Source organism: Geotrypetes seraphini, chromosome 3 (genome assembly GCF_902459505.1).
Source record: "Geotrypetes seraphini chromosome 3, aGeoSer1.1, whole genome shotgun sequence".
Classification (NCBI taxonomy): Eukaryota; Metazoa; Chordata; class Amphibia; order Gymnophiona; family Dermophiidae; genus Geotrypetes; species Geotrypetes seraphini.
Window position 1 is genome coordinate 119,502,542 of NC_047086.1, and position 23,131 is coordinate 119,525,672.

The 23,131-nt window shown below is 36.9% G+C and overlaps 1 protein-coding gene across 1 annotated transcript; it reads left to right on the forward strand.

The window, feature by feature from the left end:
* Positions 1-874: 874 nt before the first annotated feature.
* On the forward strand, positions 875-23,131 carry TFAP2B (transcription factor AP-2 beta). Its single transcript, XM_033939903.1, has 7 exons — positions 875-1,200; positions 2,253-2,711; positions 6,848-6,908; positions 14,201-14,420; positions 16,623-16,741; positions 18,836-18,977; positions 22,539-23,131. The coding sequence occupies exons 1-7, from the start codon at positions 1,174-1,176 to the stop codon at positions 22,837-22,839; spliced, it is 1,329 nt and encodes a 442-aa protein (XP_033795794.1). The 5' UTR covers positions 875-1,173; the 3' UTR covers positions 22,840-23,131.

Consider the following 23,131-nt stretch of genomic DNA (forward strand, 5'->3'; position numbering starts at 1 on the left):
TGTTATGGTCTTTTTCTGCTTATATCTACAGTGTTTTTGAAGTAGACATAGACAATAATATTGATTGAATATATGTTTAGGCATGTAGGCTGTACCTCTAGAAAAAAAAAAAATTGGCCCGACCAGTTGAGCAAAAATTTTTTAACGGGGGGGGGGGGGGGGGGAGGGTGTGTGTGTTGCCCCTGGCTTGATTACGATCTAATAAGTTCAGCATCCTTTAAAAATCATGGCATACTTTTTTTTCCCATCCATCTGATAACTGGGTACATTTCCTTTAACTAAAAAAAAAAAAAAAAGGGGGGGAGGGTGTGGAATAGGAAGAACAAACTGCTTAGGGACTTCATTTGTTTCTTAACAAACAGGTTTATGCCTAGAAGTCACTAAAGTCCTTAATTGCAACTTAGAACGAAACAAATTATGCTGCTTAAATGTTTTCAGTCCCAAATTGATATTTCGAGGAATAAAAAAAAAAAAAAGTCCTGTTTATTTGTTTAAACAAAAAAAAAAAAAAAAAAAAAGGTACAAAAACACCAAAGGCAATCAAACTTCTCCTATTAACACTCGGTGTAATTACATGAAAAAAAATAAGGAAATACGCTAGTTAGCCTCTAGCATTGCTCCTTAGCCACTTCCTTCTGCAAACGTGAGGTGTAGTTTACATTCCCCCTTCTAAGTTAATTGAAGCTGTGCCTCTTTGCTTGCTAAACTTGTCCTAAAGTCTGCCTTCTCCCAGCCCCCTTGTCTGATTACATCTAGTAATTCTCCACTGAATGAACGTCACTTACAATGGTAGGGGAGCACGGGAGCTGGCTGCAGCTTCACGCTCCATTTGCCCTCCATTCTCTCTCTAAAGTAGACGTGTAATATTAATAGTCATGAATATCAATTATTACGAGGCGGCGTAGAGAAGCAGAGGGAAGGGGCGACCGAACAGTCTGAACCTAGCCTTAGGTTGAAGAGGATTGCATCTGGAGCTGAAAGACGGAGATTTTTTTTTCCATTTTTTATGTGTGTGTGTGTTAATGTCCATGTATATATGGCTAATTTTATTCTGAGGGCGTTCTTGGACGGATAGTCTTGGAATCACTTGGAGCAGAGTTCCAACACGTTTCTGTTCAATTTTCCTCGATTTTATTTTATTTAGCTGTAACCAGACGTCTTTATTTTGTCCAGATGTTAGTCCACACCTATTCGGCCATGGTGAGTTGGATCCTTTCTCTCTCTCTGAATTCCGGGTTCTTTTTTTTTTTTTTTTAAACGCCTTTGGCTTTGTAATTTAGGACAATATCATTGTTAGGGCTGCAGCTGGTTCTCGTCTCCCTTTGCTTCTTTGCATTCTTATTATGGGTTTAAGTTTGATGCGTCAACCAGACCCCCCCCCCCCCAAAAAAAAAAAAAAAAAAAAAAAAAAAAAGTTTTGCAAGAGATTGCTTGTGGCTATTTGAGCTACACTTTCAACGACGGAGATTTTTTTTTTTTTTATGCTTTAGTTCGTTTTGCAGACTCAGCTTTGAGAATTCAAAGGTTCAGGAGGCAGCCCTGTGATTTGGGGTTTGTTTTCAATTATATTTCCCCTGTCTGTGTGACATTTTTGTTCAAGTTCTCCCTGCGCTTTATCGTTAATAAGTTAAACATATTTGGAATCCATTGATAAAATGAGCTAAGAATTGCACCTTATAAAAATAAAACCTGATCTTGCATTTCGTTTGAAATGGGACCACTTTAAATAAAGCCATTTTCAGCTCATTTAATGCCCAGTGATGAAGATTTGTATTATTCTGTTACTGTTGCTGTTAGATGCCATCGACTCGTGCGCAAGTCCCAGCGACTTGCCCGCACTACATTTTATTTCATGTATGTCACCTTTGTACTGACTTTCCACTCTTTCCAGGCTTTTGCTTTTTTATACTTTGTAGGTTATGCAAATTCTTTACAAGAAACATGCATACAGACTTTCCATTTCCATTTAAACGTACTATTAAATCATATTAAAATGTTTTTCTCATTTAAATTGATTTTCTAGGGAAATTGTTTTGTAGTAATAAGAGTTATATGGAGATTTTGGAAAGTTGTCTTTAAATATACTTTAAAAAAAAAATCCCCCTAAAATCCCCCCTTGTTCTTAGAAGGTAACGTCTTTCAGCGGTTTTGTTTTTTTAAATCAGCTATGGAATATCAGTATATATGCGGATATAGTTTGAAGATATTTATATTTTTTTCTTTACTAAATAACTTTTATCTTCCTTTTTCAGGACCGGCATGATGGCGTGCCCAGCCACAGCTCCAGACTGTCCCAACTGGGATCTGTCTCCCAAGGACCCTATTCCAGTGCCCCTCCGTTGTCTCATACCCCTTCCTCGGATTTTCAGCCGCCCTATTTTCCACCTCCCTATCAGCCTCTTCCGTATCACCAAAGTCAGGACCCTTATTCCCATGTCAACGATCCTTACTCACTCAACCCTTTGCATCAACCCCAACAGCATCCCTGGGGCCAAAGGCAAAGGCAAGACGTGGGATCAGAGGCCGGATCTCTGTTACCTCAGCCCAGGGCCTCTCTGCCTCAGCTCTCGGGACTTGACCCCAGGCGGGACTACCACTCAGTAAGGCGGCCAGATGTGCTCCTGCATTCAGCCCACCACGGTCTGGACACTGGCATGGGAGACAGCCTTTCTCTGCATGGCTTGGGTCACCCAGGAATGGAAGATGTGCAGGTAAGAGACAAATCCAAAAGTTACGGAATCATTATTTCTCACTATATTGAAAGCAGCAGACATGTTCACAGCATGTGTGCTCTGAATGTGTATGTGTGTAACAGTTTATCTAATTAGGTATATTTTATAAATTTTGTGGAACATTATGAGTCTGGGATAAAATGTACAACTATATGTTATATGTTTGAGTAATGATTTGCTCAGTCTGCATACTGTTTGTGATTAAAGTTGATTTCTTTTTTTTAATTCTTCAAATGAAACATAAATTGTAGCAGTATGAGAAAAATGCTTCTTTTTGTAAGGAAATGCATATTTTATTTGTGTTATATAATCTTCTGGGATGAACACGGTCTTGCTTTTGTATGCATTTTCTTTCTTGTACATTTTTATATAATAAAAGCTTTAACGAATAGTCTGAATATTTGCATGTATGAAATTGCAGCCATGTCATGAACAATGAAGAATTACAATAAAACAAATTAGCACATTATGCAACTACTTAAAAGGCAAAATATTAGGAATTTTAGGATCTGAAAAATGCTAAGATGTCCTAAATGGAATGGGGTATTGTAAACAGCTACAGTAAGTTCAGAATAGTCAAAATCTAACTGTCTTGGTCAACTTCTGAAGCCTAGATTTGGCAAATCAGAAAATATAATACCATTCGGTAAAGTTTTATATCAGAAGTTAAATTATTCTGTATGAGAAGGTGCCTCTCATATTAATGAAAAGCTGTCAGATATTACTCTTTATGACACCTTGTATTTCTTTAAAAAAAAATGTGGAACAATATGTCATAAAAACATTTAAAAAAAATAACTAAGAAGCCCCCAAGTCTCAAAAGGAATATTGTAATAACTCTTCACAAAAAGTACCTTGACTTTCAAATAATTCACCTTTCCCAGAACTATGAAAAAGTTATAATTTATAGAAGAATAGATAGAAAAAAGGTGGCTATCAAAAAGACATGTAAACTGGTAAAGGGTATAAGCAGGTTCAAAAATTATTGTGGTATATGCTTTACGGCATGCTACTTAAGGGAAAAGAATCTTGCTGTAAACCCAATCAAATACAACGAAATAGCTAAGTAAAACTGAGTATTATTCAAACTTTTTTAAAGATTATATATGGATAGTGGTTGGGTTGGAAGGGTGTTTGTGTGTATAAACACCCCACCCCCCACACACCATGTAAAATAGCATAAATCTGCAAACAGAAATTCTTTCCCCCACTGTATTGGTTTTTTTTTTGTGTATGTTGGTTTTTTTTAATGTCTGTAAAGTTAATGACTGGTTTGACAGATAGATATAATTAATTTTAATAAATAAAATTCTAAATTAATTTATAGATTTGAATTTAAGGAAAGAAAGAAATCAGTACTTAAAGTCATCAATATTTTCTACATTGAGCACTGGCATCTTGAAATCTGGAATATATTTATGTATTCTTTCAGCATAGTTTTATATATATATATATATATCCAGATGATTTGATAAGTCCTGATAAGGTTTTAGTAGACTGTACAATGGTAATCGCTACATAAAGTACATGGCATTCCTTCTTGTTGTTTTCTTTTCTGTTATTCAGTTTTAATTAAACAGATACTTGTCTATCGAAGGCAATTTTAATAATTGTTTTGCGTTTTACTGAAAGTATAAACTAACCGTGCTGCTATGTTTTAGTTCATCAGTGAAGACTGCATGTTGGCCTTCTGTAGAGTCAAACTGATCACACATGGAAAGAATTCATTGGAACACAAATAGATTAGCCTGTAAAGCAGGTCAAAAACATTGCAGGAAACTACAGCATTCGATCTGCCTCTATTTTAACTGAAGGAAAAACCTTCTCCGTCAATCATTTGGTTGAAATGTTGTCTTTGGCTAGAACCGTGTTTGCGTGCTAGCATTAAAGACTGCCCAATTTAAATCGGAGCAGTTCTGTTGTATGAAGGTGTGCAGGTACACCTTAACTACCACTACCAATGCCTCCTTCCACTTTCATATTCTCCGCCCCCTCTCTTCTCTCCCCCTCCCCCCATCCCAAAGCCCTTATTTCTTGAAGCCATCCTATGCCAGTTTTAACTAAAGAACTATAGTAATTAAAAGTCTGAGTTGTTTTTTATCCACGTTTCCGCATGCAGTCCTAATTAAATCTTTACGATCCTCTCTGTGACTATTAAGTGCCAACATGCTGGGTGAATATCCTGTACAAAAACCCAGCAGGCGGCTGTAATTAGATAGAAAATCAGAAGATAGTGTTCTCATTAGCTACAACAGCTAAGCCACGATGCTGATGAGGCGTGTGGATTGCCTTTTCCTTATTTCACCTTTATATTTTTCCAAAACACAGGGAGATCAGATAAGCGTACAATGAACAAATAAAACAATGCTCCCTTCAAAAATGGTAAATAGAAGAAAACATAACATAATCAAATTGAGATAAAGCGAAATCGTAGCGCTTAACATTCGTCCACACCTACTGCAGTGCACTTATTTAAGATTGACCGCTAGTACTAGTGAAACAACTATGAGGGGCCGCTGAAAAGTCCTCAGACCAACCAAGAAAGTTGGGGCAGTGTCCATCGAGGGCTAGACACAGTCAGTGGTTTTCCACTTTTTTTCCATTTCATTGGAAAAATACGGAACGCAAAAAGTGGAAAATCGCTACACTAAGTGCATAGCCCTCGATGGAGACGGTAGGGCTGAGAACTTTTCAGCGGCCCCTTCCTAATTTGCCTCCTTTTTTGTATTTTGCGTTTTCCACCAATAATTTATGAGTTATATTGGGCACAGTTTTCTTGAATAACACTCCAGAAATAGGTTAATCCGTGCTGTGATTTTAACGACATTAAAAGAATGCAAGGAAAATTGAAATTAAACTTTAGTGCACCACTTTCCACCAAAATATAATTTGTCTTTATAAAAGGCAAAATAATAATAATCATAATGGCATTGGCAACTGAATGTATCTATATTCACAGAAAATGCAAATTAATTCTATTATTTCAATAAAAATATTTAAAAAGTAACAGATGCTAGGTTCGTAAAACAAGTTAAGTTTCATGCTGTGGTGGGGACTGTAGGGGTTATGTGTATGTGTTTTATTATTGAGTGTATTTCATCAGTAGCCACCTAGCATTTCTTTAGCCTTGGGTGAATCTCTTCATAAAGGCTGTTAATAAATCTCAATAAATGAAATAGTGAATAAGTAAATTATTAAAAATTGTTTGATAGAACTAGAACAGTGAAATGTAACATGTGTGACAATCAGAAAGCTATTATTTAGTTTTACAACATATATATTATGTCCTATGATATTGCTAGATTACTGAAGTGGTTTAGTTTATGTCAATGAGTTTTGTTTTATAAACATTTTATACTATTGTGACACAGTAAAAAAATTATATTATTTAGGGAGAGAAACATTATTTATTCATACGTCATTTACTGTGTGTGTGTGTTTGTGTTTTAAAGTAACAATAATTACAGCAAATGTGACATGGTTAATCATAACTTTTTGGGATTTCCTATTATTCTGAAGGTATCTTTATGACCTTAGGGTTGAAAGAAACGTTGAACGATTTTCATTGTGGTTATTGTATTTGTATGCGTTCTCAGTGTTGGACATTGAACCTTAACATTTTTACTGATTGCTTTCGGATATTACAGTATGTCGCATTTGAAGTTTTAAAGAACTTTGGCATTGATCAGGCTTTAATGAAAAAAAAAAAATCTTCAAACAAATTATATTTGGATAGGTATTTGTCATGGGTTAGTGACTTTAATTTAAAGTAAGTAGGCATCCTGCCGAAGCTGAATTGAAGGATTAGTGAAGAAAAAGTATAAATATTTATTGGTTGAAAAATGTATGCATAAAATGAATGATTCACAAGATAACAAAACCACCATTGCACCATCGATGTTTCATACCTCAATTTTTATTAGAAGAGCATATAATATGGATGAATTTCATTTCCATGTCCATTTTTGTGAATAATAAAAACTTCCCTAGTGGGTTAATATAAATGGAAATAACAGGATCTGGAGGTGCGAATGACATGATTTATATACACGAATCTTTAATATCCAGTCAATTTGAATACAGATGTATCTAATCTTTGTTGTTTTTATCTACAGGCAGTTGAAGATATCAATAACAGTGCTATGAACCTATTAGATCAGTCTGTCATTAAAAAAGGTATGAAATCTCAACAAGTTTTACAATTACTGTAAAAGTTTGTTCTCTCTCTCAGCAGTTTTGTGGCTAAGCATGACAACAGGTCTTTTTACAAAAAAAAAATCTTATAATCATAGGCTGGACAGACTGATACTTAAATGTGTTTATGTTAGTTACTATATGCTCTAGTATTTTTTTTTTTTAAATGCTGAATTATAAACTTTGAATTTTGGAAAGAGCATGCAGACATGCTATGAAAATTCTGCTTTTGCTATTGGCTGACTCGCATTGGTCGTACACGTTCTCGGATGCAATCATCGCCATTTATTCCTAATTCTCCGCCCCATGCACTCCATTATTTGTCTCTGCAGCCTTATCATTATATACAATTTCATTTGAATGTTATAAGTGTTTTCCATTTGTGCCAAATGGGGGTTTGTAAACATGCATTTGCAGAAACGCATGCACAGTTATATTATATACATAGTCATACTCGAATTAGAAGAACTGCTCTGCACCCCTACTGTTAAAGAGTGTGCGATATTAACAAATGTTTGCAGTCTCTTGTACAGCTGTAAGCAAAATAATTAACTAATTAAACTAATTAAAAGTAATTACAATAACTCATTTTGGGCATTTTGCAGCTGTTGATTTTTTTTATTATTATTTGTCTGACAGTTACTGACGATGCTTGGTATTATGTTATGCTAACAGACAATTGGGCAAGACAGACTGCAAGTTTAGGAAGCAAACTGAGCAAACAGCTCTTTAACTAACAATAAGGAAGTTCTTCTCTGTGTATACAGTATTAGACAATTAGCTGTGCAACAACATTTCCAAGTCCAGATGTTTGCTATTAAAAACAATGTGGACTACATTTGATATTCACTTTTTTGACAAATGCAACACTCATACTATTTTAAAGCATACTATTTTAAACCTGTTCACAAGAGGTCAGCAAATATACGCATTAGGCATAGAGATAAGTGTCATAAAATATCACGTGATACAGTGTTTCGCACGAAGTTGCCTATACCAATTGAGATTGGAAAAAAAAAATACTCTGCAGATAGTGGTCTTACAACTTCCCACGCCTCCTCTATAAAAGCAAAAGCTTCTATTGGTTTATCAGTAGAATTAGGTCAGCAAACAAGACGTAGGTGATACTTTTTATTGGTTTAGCAGAATACCTGTACAATATTGATCTACAGAAACTGCAGATACTTCCTTGGTCCTGGCTTCTGTGCTGCTATTGAGACTCCTTGTAATAATGTTCTCTGCTATTTTGTGAGTTTAGAGAAATAACTAGGGTTTCTAGTTATTGACTAGATTTATCCTTCTTTGTTGATGTCCACAAATCATAACGTGGTTTACATTAAGAAAGGAAAAAAAAACAAACAAGAAGAAAAAACATGTTTTGGAATTTGATAGCAGACTTGAGGAAATGTTTGTTTTCTGGGAAAACACACAAAATGTTGCTACCGTATTTAAGAAGGAAAGAAAAAATTATATTGTTTCCCGCGCCCCCCCCCCCCTCTCCCCACCCACCAACACACACACACTTAGTATGCAGGGAGAGTGAGAGAAATGATCTACAAACAACAGTTTGCTGAAATTTCATAACAACAAAGGTTCCTATTTCGTATTATTCTGTGTCGATTTAGTAGATTTGTTTGTTTGATCGTGTGCCTGCAAAATTACGGATTTGTGTAAACTAGTGATTTCTAGCTGTCCTTATAATTCTAATATCCGTACATGTGGAGTGCTTCTCTTGTTAACCGGCAGAGTTGACATTTTGTCATGCTGCTCACAATAAAAAGGCAATGTATGTGATGCTGCAAAAGCTGTTGGACTTAATACGATTGAAAGTTTACTTTCGTGCAGATGAGAATTCTTTTAATGGTTCTAAAGCACTAAGAATTTAACTAAAGGTCCTAGTCCCATGATTGCCCTCCATTCTGAGCTTATTATTACACCAAATTAAACTTTTAAAAAGGTGTCCCTAAGAAGATAACACACTGTACAAGTTTTGGAAAGTTAATTAGGCCTGATTTTCATAACTTCCCATTGCAGGCGGAACCCTAAGGACCTGCCGTTACAAAAGATATCTAAATAGAACTCTTGCCTTCCAAGCAGGTCATCACAATAACTGGCTGGCCCACATCATCTCACGCACTTCATCCTACTTAAACTTCAGGAAGCTACTAAAAACTAATCTCTTCACCCGATTCATACCCTAAGACCCTATGCTCACCCTTGCCCCTTCTATCTCTTTGTCCTTTATGCAGATTGTCTTGACCTTCTTCCCTGTACCATTTCATTGCCATAATTGTACCCATCTTTCTTTCTGTTTGTACCATTTTTTCTCTGCCACCTAATTTTCTCTGATTGTAACATTGTACCATTTTCGCTGATTGTCCAGCCCTTCTTTGTTGTAAACTGCCTAGAACTACTATGGCTTTGGCGGTATATAAGAAATAAAATTATTATTATTATTATTATTTTTAAGAATTGCGATTTAGAACAATTTTTGCTCCCAAGTGCGCTGTTCACAAGAGGTCAGCAAATATACGCATTAGGCATAGAGATAAGTGTCATAAAATATCACGTGATACAGTGTTTCGCACGAAGTTGCCTATACCAATTGAGATTGGAAAAAAAAAATACTCTGCAGATAGTGGTCTTACAACTTCCCACGCCTCCTCTATAAAAGCAAAAGCTTCTATTGGTTTATCAGTAGAATTAGGTCAGCAAACAAGACGTAGGTGATACTTTTTATTGGTTTAGCAGAATACCTGTACAATATTGATCTACAGAAACTGCAGATACTTCCTGGTCTTTAAATGTTCAAATGAACATGCACTGTGTTTTAGGATGAAAACTTTTGTCTTAAAAAATAACCCTTAAGTCTGTTGGAAGAGATCTTCAAATATCTGTAGCCTACCTACATGGACTGTGCTTCCCACCCTGGATTATAAATGCTCTTGTTATGTTTGCTATCTGGGCTGAGCTGACATTTGTGAAGTAATTTAGTTAAGAGGAAATGAGTTGTTCCCAGTAGAGAGAGCAAACGAGTCGAGTTAAGGTAGCCAGCGTGATAAATGGTGCTTTCATTTGAAGATCTCCAGAGCTCGTTTAAGGCTAATTTTCTGTATTAGCCCCCTTTGAGCTATTAATGCAATAGTCAGGGACCGTGGCCCCTGTCTCTTAGCTGCCCCATTAGAGCTAACATTAAGCTGGAAAGTCTGAACTCCAGTGTGGGAATAATGAAAGGTGCATTTAAACTCTCCTAATATAAACTGGCAGAGGGTGGTTAATACGATTTGAAGGGGCTGGTCAATGAGCAATCAATAAAGTAATAATGAGAAGGATGCGGTACATTAACAGTCTAAAATTTCCAACTAGACATTAAAAAATCATTCTTAGCTCCTAGATCCATCTAAACCAGGGGTAGGGAACTCCGGTCCTCGAGAGCCGTATTCCAGTCGGGTTTTCAGGATTTCCTCAATGAATATGCATGAGATCTATTTGCATGCACTGCTTTCAATGCATATTCATTGGGGAAATCCTGAAAACCCGACTGGAATACGGCTCTCGAGGACCGGAGTTCCCTACCTCCTCCCCCCCCCCCGATCTAAACAAACAAACAAACCCAAACCAACAACAATCGGTGGTGATGATAATAATAATAACATTTGTTGCTTCTATAATTTAAGAACTTATTAGTATTATGTCACATATGCCTTATAGAAAGCTCTTATTTTAGTGGTTTCCTTTTCAGTGACTGAGCGTATGTGTGGGTGTAAGAAGGGAGGGAAGAGGCCTAGGGGCAGTACCCAGATTAAGACAAAACCTTCATTTAGTTTTTTCTCAGTTTAACTTTCTCACATTATGCAATTCATGGTTTTTTTTTCTAATTTCTGATATGTATAAAGAATGACAAGAAAAAAAAATGCTATTCCCCAGCTTAACCTTTCTTCTTCTGTAAGAGTCCAAAAAGCAGAGCCTCCAAAGGCCGAGTGTTGCATGGCTTACTGCCCAGCATTGTCAGCTGAGGGTTCTTTTATATGGCGATTTCACGTCCTCTCTTATACGACTGGGTCCTTTAGGGCCAAGGGGTTTTGTCCTTCATCCTAGAAAGTACTCATAATATAACGGGCAGAGATAACGCTTAATATGTAAAGGAATATTATTATTTGGTTAATATGCTGCGCTATATACAGAAGACAAAAGACTGGCAGTCACCTGATCAGTTTTTCTTAACACGCTCTTCTACGGTGTGGGGGGGGGGGGGTGCTGCCTTATTGATTTTTGAATAAACCAGGGGGGAGTTGAAATATTGCGTGTGTTATATTTTATTTACGTTGTGTGAAGCAACCCAACTGAGATTGTGGAACAGAAGAACTAGACTTAATATATGCACAGAAGATTGCAAACATAAAAAAAAAAAAAAAAAAGTCGAAGCCTCAAGCTGAGTTTTGCCATGCTCCATTTCCTTGCTATTTCCTGCTGTCGTTTTAAAGCTATCACGCTCATCTTACCATTCTATTTGCAGGAACAGTGTGCTCATAATTACTAACAAATCAACCAGGTACATTCTTCCTGTAGCCATAAAAAGGGAGGAAACTGTGAAAGGGGAGAACACGGAGGCATATGGCCTATTAAAATAATAAAAAGAAACCTCCATGGATAAACGAAACCTATACCAATACGGATTTGGAAACAAAATTCCCATTTAGATAAGTGAATCATGAGATACTAAATCCAATACGACAGAGTGCCTTATCCTAATAAAATCCTTTTCCTATTGGAGGCTATGAAGTGTCATGGGAGTGTTAAAGCTTTATCATTTTTCATGTCTTAGATTTAATGCTTAGGGGCTTTTCTAACTTTAAAAAAATAGTCATGCCTGTGCGTTTTGGTTTGACTGCCTTGTACTCTTGTAACGCTAACCTTACGCCATTTTCACTTTTGCGATATGTGATATCAGGTGGGCCTTGCCATCATAATTACCGTTCCTGCAAAGTTCTAAGATCTCTAAAAATCAATTAAAGGCCTTTAATGACTCCCAGAACACTGTTTCTCAAATAAATTATATCTTTAAAGCTATTGGGATCATAAACTTAAAAGTTACATTTGGAAAGGAAACTTAAAGACCGCATTACAGATTGCAGTGCATATGACAATTTACATGGAATATCTATTCTGAAACTAATGTTGTGTACCTGGTAGCTGGTAAATTTCTATCGAAGATTCTAAGTCACTGAGCTGCTGAATATATAGAGCACGTTTGTTACCCGTATCAGACGTACGTATACTTTAATATAAGTTCATGTTAGGTTTCCGGTTTCCTTCTAATTTATCAGATCACTGAACAGTGAACTGATCAATATTCAGTTTTAAAATAAGGCAGTTGTAGCAAACCAAACTTTTTTTGCGTTTCAGTGGGTTCAGGGAACGCTGATGACATATCTGCCGAGTTTATTTGAAGGCTTTGCACTGGCATGATGTTTTTATGGTTCCCTTCAAAATATAGTGTTTCATTCAGCATTTCCTCTTATCTTATCTTATTAAAGGGTGGGTTCATAGAAGAAGGTTCGGGGGGGGGGGGAACAAATATGCCTTCCGATTAAAATACCTCCAATGTGTGAAAAAAATCTTTGTGTACACTAATGATCAAAAGAACATACGATGAAATATAACGCACTAACGAGAACAAATGTACTATTACTACTGCAATTACTACTACTACAAGTATTATTACACATATAATAACATTGTAAATAAATACTAATAGTAATGATGATGATTACATTGAAAGTAGTTTTGTTCAGTTTATATGGGTACCGCAAATAATGGAAAAAAACATAATGATTAAATTTCCTATTAAACCAGTTTTTCCAAAGTATGTCATCTTGTTCATGAAATTCTCTTTGAAAAATTGGATTCCATGTGGATTGAAGAATATTATAGGCATTAGCTTGCAAATTTTGCCTTTAAAAAAAAAAAGTTTAGCTGAACCCAATGACTCTCTTACCAAACCTTCCCATATAGTGTCAGTACCCAAAAGTTTTAAAGCATAACATTTTAAAACAGTAGATAGTCCTCAATAATAATAGTAGCAAGATCCATTGTAAACGTATCCAGATGCAGACTGAAAGCCAGCATGGAAACAATCTTATATTGTAGGGATTTACGTGGATTGAAGATTAACTGGAAGTTAGAGGGATGTGAGTGGGAAAACAGGTAATTAAATTTACTGCATTTCCTCATAAAAGGTTCTTCAATTGAAGCATGCCTTTCCTAATGTAAAGCAGACCGATGTGTTCAGTAGCGCCCCTTTTAAAACCGTGACCGGCAGATCTGAGCTCTGTTATTAGGTTATGGTGTTTCCCCTGTGAAGCCTCCAGATGTAAACGACAATTATAAGCTACTTTCGAAAAAGCCGTCCTGATTACTGTGTCAATATACACTCAAAAGAACTGTTCTTTGGCTCGAAAATATTTTCTTATGTGCACATATATTTATTTGGATGCAATTAAATGTGGGCAGTGGTGGCAGTACAATGTTTATTTACCTGTGCTTTAGTGTGCATTAATTATCTTAACGGAAATGAACTTTTGCTATTTCTAGGCACAAGTGAACCACTTTAACTGCTCATTGTGTGTGTATTTGCTTGTTTGGCTTTTCGTGATAAATGGATTTTTAATGGTGTTCAGTTTTATGAATATTTTGCATTGCCCACCGATTTTTCTAAACCGTTCAGTTAGAGACACAGAGGGGGCAACAGAAGGGACCAAAATAAAAGCACGTGACCCTTATTTCATAAATTAATGAACTTGTTCGTCTTATTCATGAATGCAAATAAACAAAGAGCAACTATTATGGGGTCCTTTTATCAAGCTGCAGTAGGGGGTTTAATGCGCATAATACCGCAGGCGTTAGTTTTTTAGACGGCCGCAGGGGTTAGCGCATGATGAAATGTCCAACGCGCTAACCCCGCTAGCGCGGCTTGATAAAAGGACCCCTAAGTAAATCATCCTACTATATTCAGACTTTCTTTGTTATTGTTTGATGGCACATCTATCTTCAGGTGTTGTCTCAATTAGATTCAGCGCAGTCAAGTTTATTTTATTTATTTGAAATTTGATATACCACTTATCAAATATCTAAGTGGTGTACCTAATTACAAAGTTAATATAAATAGGGGTACATGTGCAAATAGACAGTAACCAAGACAGACCACTGACAGTCACTTTTAAATTTGCTTATCGGAGGAGGTTTCTCATGACTTTTGTGATTTTGCTCTCTAGTTCCTTTACCTTCAAAATCTGTGACTTCTCTGATGATGAATAAAGATGGCTTTCTGGGAGGAATATCCGTGAACGCCAGCGAGGTGTTTTGTTCAGTGCCAGGTCGACTGTCTTTACTCAGTTCAACCTCGAAATACAAAGTCACTGTAGGGGAAGTTCAAAGACGCCTTTCTCCTCCTGAGTGTCTCAACGCTTCCCTCTTAGGAGGAGTACTTAGGAGGTAAGTAGCTGTCTCAACAGAAACCAAACGAGTCAGGACTCAGTCTTAAGAACTCACTATTTGCATCATATTCAGACTGGGCCACATTTTTAGGGCAACAAATTTGACCAACTCAAAAACATTACTCAGACATATATGCTGTAGAGAGGTAGTCAAACACTAAGCAGGTAGACATAAGTAGCAGAAAGAATACAGCTAATACACTTTATTTACTTTTATGCCCCAAGCACCATAGTTCGATTGTGAGCCGCTGGGACAGGTAGGAGAAAACGAGTACCTAACAAAGAAAATGTGTAAACCGCTTTCACCTTGATTGATTAAGACAGTATATCAAATGAAATCAACTATAAACTATTTCAGTCTGAATTTAAAAGCATCAATTTAAGATTTAAAATGTATTTATTGAATATTAGAATTTTCTTGTATTATTTATTCAATTTTCTATACCGTTCTCCCCAGGGAGCTCAGAATGGTTTACATGAATTTATTCAGGTACTCAAGCATTTTTCCCTGGGGCAATTGGGTACTCAAGCATTGCACCTGGGGCAATGGGAGGGGGGGGGATTAAGTGACCTGCCCAGGGTCACAGGGAGCAGGGTTGGTTTGAACCCACAACCTCAGACTGCTGAGGCTATAGTTTTAACCACACTGCACCACACTCTCTCCAAATAAACTATTTTCAAAATAGTTTTTGCACAAACTTATCTTGCCTATGTGCTAATGCAAATACTTAATTTGGCATTTGTTGATCTACTTTATTTTTACAATTTTATTGGGTAATATGCAAATGATGTCTGTCTTTAGGTTTTATCCTATTAATACAGATTGTTTACTAGAGCTCTCTCTTATATACATTCAGTTGCATGTATTATAAGAAATAATATATTAGAATCTATATTTGGTAGCCACGCCTTAAAAACATTAAGAATTATATATATATAAGATCAATTGGAAAGCAATTTTTAGTGCACTAGTAATGACAGTTACTCCATTTCTTCTAGTTGTCTGGAAGTAATTTCATTTTTGTAAAAGTTTCCCATTGTCCTTCTCTTTCACAGAGTTGCCAAATATGTTTTCAAGTCTAGACAAAGATTGCTATACAAATGGTACCAGATAATACGTCTTGCCTTCTTTTTAGTTGATTGTGTAAGATATGTGAGATTAAGAATCACATCGAATCTATTTTTTTTTCAGACACATTTTACTTCTGCCATCTTTATTTATGTTTCAATCCTCGTCCCACTCTGGGAGGCAAGACATGGCTGGTATAAACTAAGGGCTCCTTTTTCAAAGTGCGCTAGCGTTTTTAGCGCATGCACAAGATTAGCGCACGCTATCTGAAAAATTACCACCTGCTTAAACGGAGGCGGTAGCGACTAGCATGTGCGGCATTATAGCACACGCTAAGCACATGGTAAAACAACTAGCGCACCTTTGTAAAAGGAGCCCTAAATGAAAATAGATACTTTACCAAATAAAAATAGATCCTGTACTTTACATAAATCCTTGTATGTACAATAAGCCATTACAGTAGCTGACGAGGTCCCAGCCAGCGGGGTGCTTTGTTTTATGTATAAACCCTGCAGTGACCAATAATGAATGATAGCTACATAAGTTCGGACATGCACATTTATTTCTCTGTTGTATGATATTTATTGCTTAATAGGCAGTTAATGAGCACTGTTGAATAAGGTTGCAATTTTTTAAATCTCTCAGTTCTCTTCCCCTCCCTTTTAAAACAATAACTCTCCATTCCATAGATTTACAAAGCCTAATTCCCTTTAATTACGTCACTAAACTGCATAGTCAGAAAAAAAAACCTGTCATTTTTTGCATTTAGGTGAAAGTCTTCATTCCCCCCTCCCCCCATAAAGAATAGAAACAAGGTCTACTTGTTTCATACCAATTAGTAAGGACATTATATCCATATGGTACTTTTTATGTCCTCTAAAGATACATCCTCAGTCAACCCTTTCCTCCTTTCCTTCTTCCCCTCTCTCTTTCTCTCCCCTCCCCCCTCCACACACACTTTATCTTATCCTCAGGCAGAAATTAAGCAATTGTCAGCACCTGGCTAGATCCATGCTCTAAATTCTAAAGTTGAAAACCTCTTCAAGCTTCTATAGTCTTTAGATTGCTTGTATCAACTTTCTTTCTGCAATATTCAAAGGTTAATCAGAATGTTAATTCTTGCAATTTCAGAGCAAAATCGAAAAATGGGGGGAGATCGTTAAGAGAGAGGCTAGAAAAAATCGGTTTGAATTTACCCGCGGGCAGGCGCAAAGCTGCAAATGTCACTTTGCTAACCTCATTGGTGGAAGGTAAGCAGAGAATGCAGTTAATTTAAGATATTGACTGTTCTAATTATTTCCGCCAAGACTGACATTTTGTAAGGTTGTTTTTGGTTTTTTTTTAATGGTTAACTGAAATCATTTTTAATTGTTGTGATGTTATACCTTCAGTTATAACTAGTGTAAAAACTGCAAGAACGACTTGTGTTTGCTGGGGGAATATTCAAATATTTAATTCTCTGTTCAGATACATATGAACAGACAGTATATTATAAATTATATATTATAGGCTGTGATTTTTTTTTGCTACACAATGTAAATTTTCTATTTTGCATTTACCATACTGATTTTGATTTGAAGACACTTACATTGAATTTATAACAAATTCTTTCCTACACATTAAAATAAAGTCATGTTGAATATGCACATAGTGAATTTTAAGCAGTCAATTATTTTAATTCATATTTAAACAATAAAGAAGGCCAAGTTAAAAGTGAAAAGTTCTCATTTCAGCCAAGAAGAGAATGATGTAGAGCTATGGAACTTACAAGTTATGCCACACTTTTTTTTGACACTTTTGCATCAATGATATGAAATGAAATGAAAAGTATCAAGAAAAATGTGAAATAACTTGTAAGTTTCATGGCTCCATATCACTCTCTTTCTTGGTTGATCTGAGAATTTTTCAGCAGCTCCTCTAATGTAACCCTTAATCCTACAAAAAACAATGCACCTCATGAAAGGTTAATCCATTTTTGACAACTTAATAATTTATTGGGTAATAGTGAAATCATTTATATTTGAAAAGTCTGGTATTGCTGCTCTCTGCTGATCATGACAAGAAGCCTACTTGATTATGACCAGGTCTTATTCTTAGAACACTGTCAAAGACTTTCTCCCATTTGTGAATCCATAAGCCAACTGTCTGGAAAACGGAGCCCTTACACATATTTCTACTTTGGCAATAAATCTATAGGTAAATGCATAAGAACTTAAAATTTGTACTGGGACAAACCCAAGATCCATCAAGTACTTCTCTCCGGTTTACAGCAGTGGCCAACACAGGTCACAAATACCTGGTAAGATACCAAAAGGACAAAGTAGATATAAAACAAACCAGAGAAAATATTTATTCACACACTGTGTAATTAAACACTGGAATTCATTGCCGGAGAATGTGGTGAAATCAGTTAACTTAGCGAGGTTTAAACCTTTTTTAAATCCTGCTACACTAACTGCTTTTTTTTTTTTTGCCACATCCTCTGACATCCATTCCAGAGTGTAATTACCATGAGACTTAAGAGTTACTTTTCTCATTAAAACCCTAGTCACATTTATGTCAGACTTCATTTTTATTAGAAAAGGCAAATTATATATGTCCCTTTCAATAACAGTTGATTATTTGCTGAATGTGTTTTAAAAGTTGATAAGGTTGATTTCTGCTTTAATTTATGGATCAACCTTTTCATATCAATTGCAGGCTAATGACTCTGATGAGAGCCCCTTTAAGAAAGGTCTTGTAATGTTTAGAAGTAAATCCTTATCGTTAAAAAATAAAGTATTAGGAATTATTAGATTTCACTGTTCTGGTGTGTCGGAAATCTTTTGCAGTGCCCCTAGGCAGTGATTTAAAAGGTTTAACGCTTTAGACCAGAGGGCTGAGCCATAATCTGCTGGAATTCCCTTAGAACTCTTGGTTTTTCTCAGCTACTGTGTCTCATTTTTTTTTTTTGCGGCAGAAAGTACTACAGTGGAAGTCAGATGACCTTAGTCTCTGGAGGGAAGAAACCTGAAACAAGACAGACAGATGAACTGACAATTACAAACAGAGAGTCCAAATAATTATTTTTCACGAAAAAAAGGATTATATACATTTCATGCTGATAAACTGCTCAGTTGCTTACTTAAAGAAACATAACTTTAACCTGTACTTGATTGCCCCTCAAAATGAAAAGCTTCAAGAATTTACCTCTATGATGTCAGATATCAAGGAAATACGTTAAAAGTGTAATTTGTGGAACTTTTCTTCTGCCTTTTCAAATGCATTTGACTTACTTCCTAGCGACTGAAATGTATTCAACACACATACAAACACAATTTTTTTTTTTTTTTTTTTTTTTTTAGGTGAAGCTGTTCATTTAGCTCGAGATTTTGGATACATCTGTGAAACTGAATTCCCAGCTAAAGCTGTTTCTGAGTATCTAAACAGACAGCATACGGACCCCGGTGATCTGCACTCCAGAAAAAATATGCTGCTTGCGACCAAGTGAGTTTGTTTTGTTCATTCTCACTATGAATCATTGCATTGGCATCATGTTTTAAGATTAACTCTTATGGGTTTATCTTTATACAGTCAAACCTTGGTTTGCGAGCATAATTTGTTCCAGAAGCATGCTTGTAATCCGAAGCACTCATATATCAAAGCAAATTTCCCCATAGGAAATAATGGAAATGCAGACGATTCGTTCCACAACCCCAAAACTTTAATACAAAATACTACACGTACTTGTATTGCAAGACCTCGCTCATTTAGAACAGTCACTACACTCTTGCAGCATCAGAGAGAGAAGAACCATCGGCTCAGTTGTGATGATGATATGCTGTATGTACTCGTATTGCAAGACTGCTTGTATATCAAGTTAAAATTTAATAAAATGTTTTGCTTGTCTTGCAAAACACTTGCAAACCAAGTTACTTGCAATCCAAGGTTTTACTATATTAATATACCTCTTTACCACAACCTGTTGGTATTTATTTTTTTTGCTAGAAAAAAAAAGACATGCTGGGTTTTTTGGACAGTTTTTTTTAAAAAAAATGTATAAATGTAGGTAAAAACCTATGGCATTTAATAGCCTGGGTCTGTCTGTCTCTTTCTTCCTCCTCCGTTTCGGTCCCTTTGAAACACATTCTGTCTCCCACCCTTCACTATGTACATATTTTGCATAAACTACAATCTTAAAATATACATATGATCTCATACACTCATGCACTGCATACAGATCTATTGCATACAAAAGGATCACAAAATCAGTAGTTTAACATCTTCTATATATTGCTTTACATTTAGTGCTGATGGCAGGAGTAACTGTATTACTGCTGTGCTGCTCACTTGAAATAGAAATAATTGCAGTAAATCTGATAAAGCTCAGCTTTGGCTCATTTTAACTTGTACAGTAGATATTCAGTTTTTCTAATTTATGCCTTTCTTTTTGTTGGTTTTATTTTTTTCTGTTTAATTCAGTTATATTTCTTCAATGTTTTAATTAATGGCTGGCTTAGGTCGGTAGTGGTGTTCCTTCACGCTTATCTTTCAGGCAGCACCGAAACTGTGATCATTTATTTAGTGCTCTAGGACGTGGTTTGCACCGTTGACAGCATAATTTAAAGAAATATATGGATGACTGAAAAATCATTTGCTCAAATTTGTCCAGATGTTTTCTAGACGTGATTTGAATTTGATTGCCCCTTTCCGCAGGGTCAAAAGATATTAATGTCCCAGAACTTTAATTGCTTGCAGGCCCCCCTTTTTAGCCTTTGAAGATTTCAAATGTTGAACTCATTACCATTTGCTCTCTAAATTCAAAGTTTCCTCTTTTGCACTGTCATAATGAATAAAGCACATATTGAAGACCTCAACCATTTTCCCATAAAACCTTTTAACCCGCACGATTTTGTGAAATTACTTGAGAGAACCCATCCAGTTGTGAATGGTGTTTGTTCTGACCGCTCTATAGATCCTACTTAAATAACATTTAGAGAAAATTATGGGTTTTCAGTCTGATTTCCAACACACTCAAATTATGGGTGTCCTTTTATTAACAACTTGGAGGAACATGACATTAAAAGAAATGTTTAGTCAGGAAATGACAATAAAATAAATGCTAATGTACTTGGTCCAAAAAAATCTTCAAATTATACACCCATTTAGGGTCTGATATTCCTATGAAAGTTATATAGCTTAAATTCCATCTAGGTATCTGATTTCCCCTAATGACTTCCCACCAAAATGAAGCAGTGAAACATTAAAGCAGGGGTGTCCAATGTCGGTCCTCGAGGGCCGCAATCCAGTCGGGTTTTCAGGATTTCCCCAATGAATATGCATGAGATCTATTAGCATACAATGAAAGCAGTGCATGCAAATAGATCTCATGAATATTCATTGGGGAAATCTTGAAAACCCGACTGGACTGCGGCCCTCGAGGACCGACATTGGACACCCCTGCATTAAAGGATCCTAAAGGGAATCCTAAATTATGTGGGGGGGTTTCCAGTTCTGTTTCGGGATTGAGGTGGGAAACAGACGCTTTGCAACACAAATTGGAATAACGCTAGTATTTTGGAATTAATAGCATCGTAGATTCCTCAGCAAAAAAAAGCTTAGAATCTAAATACCAGTATTTCCAATACATTTGTTGACACTGCAACAAAGATGTTCAAAATATTTGAAACTGAGCCTTTCGCTGTGGACAGGTCATTCATTATCAGTCACAACTCTGTATGTTTAATTAAGGGCGAGTAAACAAGGTGACCCATTCAATGTCAGAGAGTTGGTGGTGGATTTAGGATTTGGACTCCTGGCACTCAACTCCCATTCACCAACTCTAACTACAAATTCACATTTAATTGACAAAATTAGTTGAAAATTTTGCATCAAGAGCCCTATTTTACAAAATGAGAGAAAAGTTTTACCATGAGTAACCCCAAGGGGCTCCTTTTACGAAGCTGCGTTAGCGGCTTTAGCGCGCGTGACTTTTAATCACGCGCTAGCCGAAAAACTACCACCTGCTCAAGAGGAGGCGGTAGCATCTAGCTCATCCGGCGGTTTAGCGTGCACTATTACACGCGTTAAACTGCTACCGCGGCTTCGTAAAAGGAGCCCTAAATGTCGGCTGCCAAGGAGGATGCCAGAATCTGTCATTGTCCAGCTGTATTTTGTTATAACAGCGGAAGCTGGAAAGGCCCGCTTTCTTGTTAACATCATTCTACCCATCAAACCCTTAAACACATCCCCAAAGAAGACACGTAAACTTGCGTGGAGAAAACCTGGCCGCAGCCCTGTTTATTGTAAATTAACATATTTAAATAACATTTAAATATAAATAACATTACAAAACAACTTTAAATAACCATTTTTATTAACCTTCACAATGGTATCACCATTGCGACCCAGATCCCGAGCTACTGCACAGATGTAAATGGCCCCCGACCCTGCCATCTAAGCAAGGGTCCGAGGGGTGGCATGTCCCCACATGCCCCATTGTCCAAGATCATCAGACCAACCAGGCACGGCTCCCAACCGGCCCACCGCTCATCTCCATGATGAGACCAGCCGCCAGTAGCTCGGGATACCGCTAACCAAAGTAAACTCCCACCCCAGAAACTAACGGGCGGGAGGGCGGGAAAGTTGTCTCGGAGGACCGGAAACCGTTAAGGTCCTCCGAGACCCTCTTAAACAACCCTCCACCCCCCCGCCCCCACCGACGGCCGCGACAACAACCAATCCCAATTTCCCCCGTCGGGACAGCCTCTACCCATACCCTTCTTCTTTACCTAACCCCCCACCCCTTTTTCCTAAAGCCTGCCCGACGGACGGCCCCGCGGGCCTTCCAGCTCCGCGTTAGAGCCGTCCATCGAGACAGGCTCTCGGACTTTTTATTCCAAATGACACATTTACCAAGTCAAAAAATAGGTTACCCTACTCTCAGCAAAATATTGGGATAAAAAGCATGACAAATCGAATTGTTTTTGTTAAGTAGAATGTAACGGGGTAGGTGAAGAAAATTTTTCTATGGTTGTAATACCTCTTCTCCTTTTCTTCTCACTCTAGGCAACTTTGTAAAGAGTTTACAGATCTATTGGCCCAGGACAGGACGCCCGTAGGCAATAGCAGACCCGCACCTATTCTAGAACCTGGAATTCAGAGCTGCTTGACTCACTTCAGCCTCATCACCCATGGCTTTGGGTCTCCAGCCATATGCGCTGCTCTCACAGCCCTGCAGAACTACTTGACCGAGGCTCTCAAAGGAATGGACAAGATGTTCTTAAACACCGCTACCACCAATAGGCACACGTCCGGTGAAGGACCAGGCAGTAAAACAGGCGACAAGGAGGACAAACACAGAAAATGAAAGCAAGCAAGAAAGGTTTAACTCCCTTCATTTTAGCTTTAACTATCGGATTGGCTTCGGATAATTTTATTAGCTAGAACAAATTAATTTCATTTTAAAAAAAGTACATGAAAAAAGAAACCCACCTTACAGCCAAGCGGCATATTGGGGTAACCTTAATTCCAAGTTGCAGCAAGATATCTGAAAACTACTGCCACAATTTTCTTTCCTGCCGTTTCAACGTCTGAAAAAAAAAAAAAAAGAGAAAGAAAAGATCCTGAAAGTAAAACAGCCACAAAAAACTAGCCTTCTG

Coding starts and splice junctions, on each gene's coding strand:
- TFAP2B (XM_033939903.1), top strand. CDS start 1,174: ATGTTAGTCCACACCTATTCGGCCATG. Junction 16,742..18,835: donor GCTAACCTCATTGGTGGAAG/GTAAGCAGAGAA, acceptor TTTTTTTTTTAG/GTGAAGCTGTTCATTTAGCT. Junction 18,978..22,538: donor AATATGCTGCTTGCGACCAA/GTGAGTTTGTTT, acceptor TTCTCACTCTAG/GCAACTTTGTAAAGAGTTTA.